An 11853-nucleotide genomic window follows, 5' to 3' on the forward strand; every position below is an offset into this window, starting at 1 on the left:
TAGGTGAATAGGTTAGTTTATTTGGTAATGACTTTCCTAAACCCTTTTGATAGGTTGTATGTGATAATTGCACCGCAGCATCACGCTGTGGAGGCTCAGTCATTGCTCTGGCTTCTTCCTCCTGCTGCCAGCAGCCCCAGCACATGCACACCTCTGTCCTGCCTCCACCACAGCCAGCAGGCACGGTTCTTTGCACACTGCAGTAGCGTTCTGGAGCCTGCACTCACGCGTGTAACCTGCACCTCTAACCAGCGCTAGCACAGCTTTTAGCTAACACAACATAGGGCAAATACTAGTTCAGTTGATGCATTTTACTTAGTATTTCTTTTCACAAACATGCTTTTAGGAAGAGTGGAGGATTTGGAAGCAAGTTACTTCTTTTCTTTCTTGAATTTATTGTATTTAAACACGGTTCAGCATTTTTTCACTGCGCAGAGCTGATTGGTCTGTATTCAAAGTTTGCCAGGCCATTCTACACAGGAGCTCATTAGAAGCCAAGATCTCTAAAACAGGCCCAATAATTTTTCAGTAACACACGACCCAAACACGCTGATAAAACTTTTTGTGCATTTGTGACATGTAAGATATGTAAGAAACTTACTGTTTGAAGACACTTAACATACCTGATGTGTAATGGAAAAAGGTATTTATTCTGAGCCAGTGTGATCTCCCAAATTAACTGCTTTGTCCTCAATGCCTCCCTTAAAATGTCAAATGTGATCTTGGGTATTGCAAGTCTGTCACCTGTTTTGCTAGTACTGTGTTATATCTGTAATAAATGTCTTCTTGTGGGAGAGAGGAGAATGGAGTTTATTTCACTAGAGAATGTGTTTGGGTGTGAAAGGGACTGGAAGAGCTGGAAAGGGTAACTGGCACAGGAACCTTTTCAAGCACTGGAGCAGTGTTGGCCAGGAATGGGAGGGAAAATGAGTTCTTAAGCATTTGAACCATTGTTACCCTGCAGAAACGGGTTTTGGTCTGTTGCCACAAAAGCCGAGGTGTTTCCCAAGCGGCAGCGGTAGCACCGGAGTTCATTCAATGGCAGGAAAAGTGCCTTAAAGTAAGGTGGAGGAAAGGTGCACTGCAGGAAGCGTGGGCACAGCAGAGTGCAGTCCTGCAGCTCTGCAGCGCTTCCTCACTTGGGAACACCTGGGCTTCCATCTCGGGAGAAGGAGCCCTGACCCCTGCCTGGGACTCGTGGAGCTGCTGAGTACAAGCAGAGTCCACTGCACTTCAGCCGCAGCCAGCGCAATTGCAGGACAGCGCGTCCCTTGTGCCTGTCCTGTCCCTTCACCCCGCGCCGAGAGCGGCCTGCAGCCCGGAGCCTGAGCGCTGAAGAGCAGCTGAAGGCAGAGTGTAGAAAGCTTTATTGTCTGGTAATTCTTACCACCTTTTATAAGGTGCGCCAATACAGACTTAACACGATTGGCGAACAGGAACGATACCTCTGTAATTCCATTGGTGAAACTAGAGAAACAGCAAAACACCACCTGGAGAAAGATTGGTTTAGGAAAGGAGAGTTGTTTTGAGAAGAGGCTTTCTCGAGAACTTTTCCTTTCGGAAGCAGTTAGCACTGCTGACAGGCTAAAATCCCTTCAGACTTGGAAACATCAGGCCCACAGAGCAGAGGAATGGTTCCTGCGAGCCGTGAGCAGAGCTGTGCCCGCTCTGTGGGGCCGCTGCAGTTTCCCGGCCGTGTGCCGCAGCCTCGGCTCCCGCCGGTGCAGCAAGGGCTCCTGGGCCAAGCGCTCCCTTCGCTCCCGGGCCGGGCCAGGCGCTCCCGGGCCAGGCGATCCCTTCGCTCCCGGGCAGGGCCAGGCGCTCCCTTCGCTCCCGGGCCGGGCCAGGCGCTCCTGGGCCAAGCGCTCCCTTCGCTCCCGGGCCGGGCCAGGCGCTCCTGGGCCAAGCGCTCCCTTCGCTCCCGGGCCGGGCCAGGCGCTCCTGGGCCAAGCGCTCCCTTCGCTCCCGGGCCGGACCAGGCGCTCCCGGGCCAGGTGCTCCCGGGCCAGGCGCTCCCTTCGCTCCCGGACCGGGCTCTCCCATCGCTCCCGGGCCGGTGGAGCAACACGAGCACGGAGCCCCTTGGGGGTGGGGGCTCGGCCCCCTGAGCCCTGCACGGGTGGGGAGCAGGAGGAGCGGCAGCTTGACCCCGCGGATGCTAATGCCCCCAGGAGCAGGAAGGCAGGAGTCCTATTTCCCCAGAGGAATACAATGCTGCTCTGATCCTGTCTAATGGTTCCCGCTTCTCGTGGGACCCCACAGCTCTTCATCTGCTCTGTGAGAAGGATTTAGACTCGAGAGCAGGGTTTTACAGAAACACAAAGATATGGCATTAGTCACAGTGGTGTCCAAAAACCTTAAAGCAGGCCTTAAAGTGACGTAGTTTGAAGCCAAGGGAAATTAAACCATATGGAACATCCAGAATTCATTTTGTTCAAGGCAGAAGTCTTACCTGCAGCCAGTAATAGCAATAATTATACACTCTTCCTATGCAAATAGGACAGCACAGAGGGGAGGAAAAGATAGCCACTAAGTAACAATTTATGCACTATATTTTATTTTAAAAGATTGCCTATTTTAAATCATTTCTGTTTAGTTGCATCCCTTTTGACAAGTTACTTATTAAAGCAGTACAGATAGCTTCATCCTACCATCTCTGTCCTGCATCAAAACCCTGCTGCCTCCATGCCTGCCCCATGTAAAACCCAACTGGAAACACTCTCAGGAAGCAGCACCTGATTGTGCCTTTAGCAGGGTATCCCCCTCCCCAGCAACTTGAACAAGTCTAAAATAAAATAAAATAAAATATAAAATAAAATATAAAATAAAATAAAATACTCTGAATTACAAATTAAAATTAAGTGACATTATTCTCTTAGTTAAGTTGCAGATAACTTAAATTTATTTTTTTTCCAAAAGTTATTTACAGATTTACAAGTATTTGTGTGGTATTTTACAAAAAGTTACATCAGGTCATTTTAAAAACATTTTGCTTTACAAAAGCTACATAAGCAACTACATCAAGGTGTTAAAAAGCATAGCTGTGCTAGCTGTTAGGATATTCACTAAATCCCTATCCTCAGAGACAAAGCCAAGCTAAACAAAGTGCAAGGACAACGAACAGACCTGTTTGCAGCCTCCCAATGCTACTCCAAGCCCACGGCTGAAGGAGCCACGGGCTGATTCTGGAGCGTGGGGGCTCCAGGGCTGGAGCCCATGGCAGGAGTGGCTAAAGGGAGGAGGGTGCAGTGCAGTGAGGGCAGTTCATCAAAGGATATTATTTCTATTTGCCTACAGAACAAGGATTTTACGTTCCAGCAAAAGTTACCATCAGTGACAAGACTGGTTAGGCTCAGGAGGGCTCAAAAGCGCTCTGGAAAAAAAATGAAGTTTAGGAACCAACTCTGAAAGTTTGAGAAAGATGGTGACAAAATAAGGAAGAACCCTCCTGTCCAACAGAGGAAGGATGTGCTTCCCAATATTTCAGCCCAGTCTTTCTAGGTGGTTTCTAGAGCTCTGCAGTGACTACACCTACAAGCCTGAGAGCATGACTTGCATGAAAATAATGCAGAGACTCGTTCAAGGTTACAGACAATGTCAGACGAGAGGTCTGTGGTGAACAGCTCTCTTTCAAGGGAAACACAGATCTACCAAATGAATAGTTCATGTGAAAAAATCATTCAGTAAAAAAAACACACCTTCCTTCAGCAAGTGCCCCAAGGCACTGTTTGTTCCCTGGCTGACCAGAGCTCCCCTCCCACCTGGGACTGCACAGAACAGCTGCCAGTGCAATATTCTTGGATGCATCAAACCCTGCTAACGAAGAGCAAGTAAACAAATACACGGGATTTGGCAAGAACTTCCCAGACCACTGCATTAATTGCCACACCTCTTTCCAGTACAATTTAAAACCAACTAGTGCTCGGTTTTGCTTCACAACAGCCTATCAGAGGCACACTCTGTAGCAGAATTAGGTTGGACTTGTGGCACAGCAGCCTGTAAGAGTATCACCTTTCTCCAGATCATCTTAACAACTAAAATATCCAATGCACATTAACACTGGGTCTCCTGTATCAACTGCCCTGCTTCCTACCAAAAAAGCTGCTAAGCCGTTTGGCAGACCAACACAGCCATCTGTTTTTGTTGTTGTTTTTTTTTTTTTCTTTTCAGATGTGCATTTTCTACATTTGGGTCCCATTGTCTCCATCTGTTTAAACAGGAAGCAGAGAAGTAACTCGTCCACAGCACCTCGGAACTGCAACTCCACACTGCTTACCTGAAGGCCTGGAGACGCTGCTGAACACTCCTGAGTTGGTGCCAGAGGTGGCTCCCAGAGGACGAGCAGAGCCCCAGCACCACTGAGCGGCTATGGCACGGTGGAAGAGCACCTCTGTATGAGTATGGCGTGGCAGGAGTCACAGACGCGCACAGGCTTCGGGGAGGAGGGCAGAGGCAGCTCATTGTCCGAGCAGGCATTGCAGAAGATCTCCCCACAGTTCCTGCAGTGATGCTAGATCACAGGCAGAAGATGAACGCTTTCAGTCCCCGATGGAAATGCACTTGCTCGTTGGATGCCAACAAACAATACCCACAGAGCAATCCGAAACGCAATTCCCTTCGCTTCCTGGCTCTGAGCAAGGAGTCGCTTTGCAAAAGGTCATTCAGCCACGTCCCAAACTGTGATGCAATGCTACACAAATGATGTGTGTCCAGGACTGCACCACAGGCAGACACATGGCCTCTCTAGGCATTTAAATATATATATATATATGGATGTGTGTGCTGTGATAATTTCATTCAAGCCCTGGACTGAGAATGTATTCTGCTATAGAAAAACACAGCATGAGCAATGGCATCTGAAACAGTGGATGCTTCTGGCAGGTGACTAATTGAGATTGGACATAAAAAGGTAAAGAAAATTTCCTTCGCACGTTAATAAGGCAGGGAAATTAATGTCACGTTTTACTTTAAAATGACAATAAATTCGTATTTTCTCACTCTACTATATAAAAAATGCCACAAAAATACTTCTACAGACGTCAAATTCTAACAGCGCCAGAGCAGATCTGAGTTTGAGATAAGGATTCCACAAAGTAGTGAAGTAATTTTTAACTAAGTCGCTTTGTGGAACTTCACCATGACAGTTTCTTTTGAAATTAGGGTGCAGCTGCATTCTGCATTGTATGTATGAAAGAACAAAAAAAATACCTCAAAAATAACTTTGCATTCACCTAATCATTAACATTTCATGCCACACCTCAAAGCTAATCAATAATTACATCATACTTGTAATAACAATTACATAATATTTGTAAACAAGTTGGGAGAAATCTCGTTAAAGTTTTACCTTCCTTTTGGAAAGCGAAAATTCCTTTTCACACAGCTTGCAGTGAGTGGCCTCTTTGTCCTTCAGCCAAACCTGGCCCTGGAGAAAAAATTATCATAATTATAGGTATCTGATGAAGTCAAACTTTGTGCTGCAAGACCAGAACATTCCCTACCTGAATGCTCAGTGCCCCAGGAGCACTGCAAAGTCCCACAGACACTCCACAGCAGCACAGGACTGCCCCAATGTCCCACAGACACTGGAGAGCAGCACAGGACTGCCCCAATGCCCCACAGACACTCCACAGCAGCACAGGACTGCCCCAATGCCCCACAGACACTGGAGAGCAGCACAGGACTGCCCCAATGTCCCACAGACACTCCACAGCAGCACAGGACTGCCCCAATGCCCCACAGACACTCCACAGCAGCACAGGACTGCCCCAATGTCCCACAGACACTCCACAGCAGCACAGGACTGCCCCAATGTCCCACAGACACTCCACAGCAGCACAGGACTGCCCCAATGTCCCACAGACACTCCACAGCAGCACAGGACTGCCCCAATGTCCCACAGACACTCCACAGCAGCACAGGACTGCCCAATGTCCCACAGACACTCCACAGCAGCACAGGACTGCCCCAATGTCCCACAGACACTCCACAGCAGCACAGGACTGCCCCAATGTCCCACAGACACTCCACAGCAGCACAGGACTGCCCCAATGTCCCACAGACACTGGAGAGCAGCACAGGACTGCCCCAATGTCCCACAGACACTCCACAGCAGCACAGGACTGCCCCAATGCCCCACAGACACTCCAGAGCAGCACAGGACTGCCCCAATGTCCCACAGACACTCCACAGCAGCACAGGACTGCCTCAATGTCCCACAGACACTCCACAGCAGCACAGGACTGCCCCAATGTCCCACAGACACTCCACAGCAGCACAGGACTGCCCCAATGTCCCACAGACACTGGAGAGCAGCACAGGACTGCCCCAATGTCCCACAGACACTGGAGAGCAGCACAGGACTGCCCCAATGTCCCACAGACACTCCACAGCAGCACAGGACTGCCCCAATGTCCCACAGACACTCCACAGCAGCACAGGACTGCCCCAATGTCCCACAGACACTCCACAGCAGCACAGGACTGCCCCAATGTCCCACAGACACTCCACAGCAGCACAGGACTGCCCCAATGTCCCACAGACACTCCACAGCAGCACAGGACTGCCCCAATGTCCCACAGACACTCCACAGCAGCACAGGACTGCCCCAATGTCCCACAGACACTGGAGAGCAGCACAGGACTGCCCCAATGTCCCACAGACACTCCACAGCAGCACAGGACTGCCCCAATGCCCCACAGACACTGGAGAGCAGCACAGGACTACCCCAATGTCCCACAGACACTGGAGAGCAGCACAGGACTGCCCCAATGTCCCACAGACACTCCACAGCAGCACAGGACTGCCCCAATGCCCCACAGACACTCCACAGCAGCACAGGACTGCCCCAATGTCCCACAGACACTGGAGAGCAGCACAGGACTGCCTCAATGTCCCACAGACACTCCACAGCAGCACAGGACTGCCCCAATGCCCCACAGACACTCCACAGCAGCACAGGACTGCCCCAATGCCCCACAGACACTGGAGAGCAGCACAGGACTGCCCCAATGCCCCACAGACACTGGAGAGCAGCACAGGACTGCCCCAATGTCCCACAGACACTCCACAGCAGCACAGGACTGCCCCAATGTCCCACAGACACTCCACAGCAGCACAGGACTGCCCCAATGTCCCACAGACACTGGAGAGCAGCACAGGACTGCCCCAATGTCCCACAGACACTCCACAGCAGCACAGGACTGCCCCAATGTCCCACAGACACTCCACAGCAGCACAGGACTGCCCCAATGTCCCACAGACACTCCAGAGCAGCACAGGACTGCCCCAATGTCCCACAGACACTCCACAGCAGCACAGGACTGCCCCAATGTCCCACAGACACTCCACAGCAGCACAGGACTGCCCCAATGCCCCACAGACACTGGAGAGCAGCACAGGACTGCCCCAATGTCCCACAGACACTCCAGAGCAGCACAGGACTGCCCCAATGTCCCACAGACACTCCACAGCAGCACAGGACTGCCCCAATGTCCCACAGACACTGGAGAGCAGCACAGGACTGCCCCAATGCCCCACAGACACTGGAGAGCAGCACAGGACTGCCCCAATGCCCCACAGACACTGGAGAGCAGCACAGGACTGCCCCAATGTCCCACAGACACTGGAGAGCAGCACAGGACTGCCCCAATGTCCCACAGACACTCCAGAGCAGCACAGGACTGCCCCAATGTCCCACAGACACTCCACAGCAGCACAGGACTGCCCCAATGCCCCACAGACACTGGAGAGCAGCACAGGACTGCCCCAATGTCCCACAGACACTCCACAGCAGCACAGGACTGCCCCAATGTCCCACAGACACTCCACAGCAGCACAGGACTGCCCCAATGTCCCACAGACACTCCACAGCAGCACAGGACTGCCCCAATGCCCCACAGACACTCCACAGCAGCACAGGACTGCCCCAATGTCCCACAGACACTGGAGAGCAGCACAGGACTGCCCCAATGTCCCACAGACACTCCACAGCAGCACAGGACTGCCCCAATGTCCCACAGACACTGGAGAGCAGCACAGGACTGCCCCAATGTCCCACAGACACTCCACAGCAGCACAGGACTGCCCCAATGCCCCACAGACACTCCACAGCAGCACAGGACTGCCCCAATGCCCCACAGACACTGGAGAGCAGCACAGGACTGCCCCAATGCCCCACAGACACTGGAGAGCAGCACAGGACTGCCCCAATGTCCCACAGACACTGGAGAGCAGCACAGGACTGCCCCAATGCCCCACAGACACTGGAGAGCAGCACAGGACTGCCCCAATGTCCCACAGACACTCCACAGCAGCACAGGACTGCCCCAATGTCCCACAGACACTGGAGAGCAGCACAGGACTGCCCCAATGTCCCACAGACACTGGAGAGCAGCACAGGACTGCCCCAATGTCCCACAGACACTGGAGAGCAGCACAGGACTGCCCCAATGCCCCACAGACACTGGAGAGCAGCACAGGACTGCCCCAATGTCCCACAGACACTCCAGAGCAGCACAGGACTGCCCCAATGTCCCACAGACACTGGAGAGCAGCACAGGACTGCCCCAATGTCCCACAGACACTCCACAGCAGCACAGGACTGCCCCAAGCACTGCAACACCTCAGGGGCCAGGACAGCACCGGTGCAGAGGAACACGCCCGGGGTGCTCAAGCTGGCCTGTGGAAGGGCAGAAAGGCATCCAAGTCTCACAGGGAGCCAATGTCCCTGCTCATCACATGGGAACAGTCCTCAAGATGCAGGGAAGCAAAAAACCCACAAAACCCAAACAGGACAGTGTCAAGAATTGTGCATTTCCTTCTGTTTAAACCACTTAATAAACCCAGAAGTCTGCTCAGCCATTTCAGACACCTTTACCTGGACTGCAGCAATATGCCAGGTGACACACCAGATGATCAAACTTGTGCAGACAAAATCTCTGCTCTCAAGTGCTCCCAAACCTGCTGACATTATACATCGTATTTTAGCAGCTGTGGTGATACAAGTTTACTTATTTCCTTGGATGATCAAATATTTATTGATCAATGAGAAGTACTCCTCAGTTTATACCCACTTGGCTACACATTCTGTCCCAGACATACTCTGTAAATTACAGAAGGGCCAGAAATGCAAGAAAAGGGCCAAAATGCACAGCTGTGCACCAAACAAGCAAAATCAAAAGCAAATGGAATTTTTCCAGGGAGTTACAGGGAGTCTGTGGTCCTTTCCCACTGGAGGAGATCATACGGTGAATCTCTCTGGAGTAGCTGCTGTTAGAGAGAAGTCTTCTCACGCTTATGAAAGATTTCAGAAAGAACAGTTAAAAAAAAGCTTTTCCTCAAAATGCTACTGACCTGCAACGCCTTGTTCGCTTCTTTTATATCTTCTATTTTCAGCTTTGATCTAGAGAATAAGATAACGCTACTTCAAACTTCTACATGGTCAGTTATGTTCTAACAACTAAAAAATCTGGTTTAGGTACTTAAAAATTTCAAGCCAAGTCCTCTGAACAAAAGTAGAAGACCACATAATGTCATTTTGGAGGAAGCAGCCTCCCCACAGGCATCCAGTGCCAACCCACTGAGAACGGAGCCACACACACAGAGTTGTTCCACGGGGCATCAAAGGCCACAGGAATCACAGGAGAACCACTGAGAACACAGAGATCATTAAAGGAGGCTTCCAGGGCACTGATGAGGAGGAGGAGGTGCTGCTGGCCCCTGCCATCCCTGCTGCGCTGCCTCTGGGGGTGGAGCCCACCTCTGCCAGGGGCTGTGTTTGGATTTGCGCTGGGCACAGGCTGAGAGCAGAGATGTTGCTGTTACTGCTGAGCAGTTCACACAGAGCCAAGGCCTCTCCTGCTCCCCGTGGGGCCACGCTGGGGAGGAGACTGGGGCTGCTGGGATCTCAGGGGACACAGCACAGAGGACCCCAGGGACCCAGGGGCACTGCAGAGCGTGCGGCTGATCAGCACACTCAGTATCGAAGGGGGCACTCCAAGGTTTGGAGTGATGGAGTTTTGCCTTCCCAAGGCATCGTTCCACGGGATGGGGCCCTGCTCTCCTGGGGGTGCTTGAACACCTGTCCGAGCACGGGCAGAATGAATTCCTTCTTTTGCTTTGCTTGCATGTGTGGCTTTGCTTTTCCCTCTTCATCTGTCTTCATCCCAACCCGCAACAAGAGTTTTCCAGCGTTTCCCTCTCCAGTTCTCCCCCTGATGCCAGTGGTGGGCAGGGAGTGAGCAGCTGTGTGGGGCTCAGGAAGAGAAGCACTGCCCTGCTGCAGCCACAGCTGTTACCTTCTCCTTGAGGCTCCTCCACAAGTGGCAAACCAGGCAACTGTTCACATTGCAGGAGAAAGCCTAATGCCCTCCAAGCCAGGATTTGCTGTTCACAGCTCTGCCACTACCTAGGAGCTCACAGCCACCCCACCAGCCAAAAATAAAAATGAATAGGCCTGACCTAACTAGATACATTGCCTTCTGATAACTGGTTAGTTATCAAAATAACAATAATATTGTCATATACTGTCTAATGCGGATTACCACTGTCCCGCTATTTTTCTCAATTCAAGCGCATACGACAAAAATAATATGGGGAAGTCATCATGAATAATGAAATTACTCGCTCAGCTTCGAGGCCAGTTCTTGGAGAGCAGCTTCTTGTTCCTCACATATGCTTTTCAGTTGCTTGTTCTTCTCCTGAAGTTTAAGGAACTCCTAAAGACAAAACAAACAAAATAAAAAGACACCAGATTATTCTCAGCTTGTGTTTTCTCTCCTGCCTAGAAAGCTGCTCCTCCTGAAGCTGATCTTGCTGAGAAAGCCCAGTGAATGAGTGATCCCTCACACTGGAAAGGCTCCAAACACAGCCTGAACAGCAACTGCTCAAGGTTAAACTCTCCTGGACCCCAAGAGATAAAGAAACGTTTCTGCTTCTGTAGCCCAGGCCAGGGAGAGGAGAAATCTGATTGACTGGGGAGCCCTGGGTCCACAGGGAAACAGAGCCTCCAACACAACTGAGAAGGGAAAACAAGGATTTTGTGTTTCCTTATCCAAAGTACTGAGTTCTGATCTCAGGACAAAACGGGGAGTGAAAAGCCCATTTTTTCCCTCATTCTATTTGTGAGAATACATTCATGTAAATCTTTCTTATCTATTTGCAGAAATTCTTTAAAATACCGTGCCTAAGTCCATAACTAACTTTGCAGTCAATTTCTAAATTGCTAGTCAAAATTTGCTTCAGAATTTACTTTCTTAAGGTTAACTATTTCTTGGGTCTCTGCTCTCAGATGAGATACAGTTTCCTTTTCCTTTTGAAGATCATCCTCTAGGGTTTGCCGCCACTCTTTTTCTATCTTCAAATCTGTTTCCAGCTGAAGCCTAGAACAGGGAAAACAAAACAAAACAAAAATCACTGTGCACAGCAGTATCGCTTTTAAAAACAAAACTGAGTTTACTTCTGGGTGCAATAGACTATTATCATAACAAACTATTAACTTACATGTTTTTCTAAAACAGAAAGAATGTGTCAATATAATGATATTTTAGGTATCAGTGTAATAAACACAGCACTGTCACTTAAAAAAGGCTTTTCAAAGCAAGTTTATTTAAAGGACCAGGAATATGACAATTTTTAAGAGCAGACCATTGAAATAAATGAGTAAGAGAAGACTAACCACAAAACTCTGAAGTATTTGTAAAACATGCGTAAGGCCTAAACTTTACACAGCTTCTTTCTAAAATACACCAAACCAACCAGCCACAGTGCCACTGGTGATGCAACCACTGCAGGTATCTCTGATACCATAAAAGTTACTTAATTTTACACCCTTCAATGTGAATCTTCTATTTT

At 50.1% G+C, this 11853-nt stretch overlaps 1 protein-coding gene across 4 annotated transcripts in view; it reads right to left on the reverse strand.

Annotated features, from left to right (window-relative positions):
- Nucleotides 1-2882: 2882 nt before the first annotated feature.
- RUFY2 (RUN and FYVE domain containing 2) overlaps nt 2883-11853 on the reverse strand; it is a 30092-nt gene continuing 21121 nt past the window's right edge. For 2 of the 4 annotated variants that reach the window (XM_040071008.2, XM_040071009.2), the window contains exons 14-18: nt 11252-11381; nt 10624-10718; nt 9355-9403; nt 5348-5425; nt 2911-4510 (exon numbers count right to left, since the gene is read on the reverse strand). In XM_040071008.2, the coding sequence (XP_039926942.1) occupies nt 4367-4510; nt 5348-5425; nt 9355-9403; nt 10624-10718; nt 11252-11381 (496 nt within the window). In that variant the 3' untranslated portion in view covers nt 2911-4366. Of the gene's footprint in view, nt 4511-5347; nt 5426-9354; nt 9404-10623; nt 10719-11251; nt 11382-11853 lie in introns of all 4 variants that reach the window. The other 2 variants (XM_040071007.2, XR_005701857.2) reach the window with 2 other exon arrangements.

Source organism: Hirundo rustica, chromosome 8, assembly GCF_015227805.2.
Source record: "Hirundo rustica isolate bHirRus1 chromosome 8, bHirRus1.pri.v3, whole genome shotgun sequence".
In the NCBI taxonomy this organism is placed as follows: Eukaryota; Metazoa; Chordata; class Aves; order Passeriformes; family Hirundinidae; genus Hirundo; species Hirundo rustica.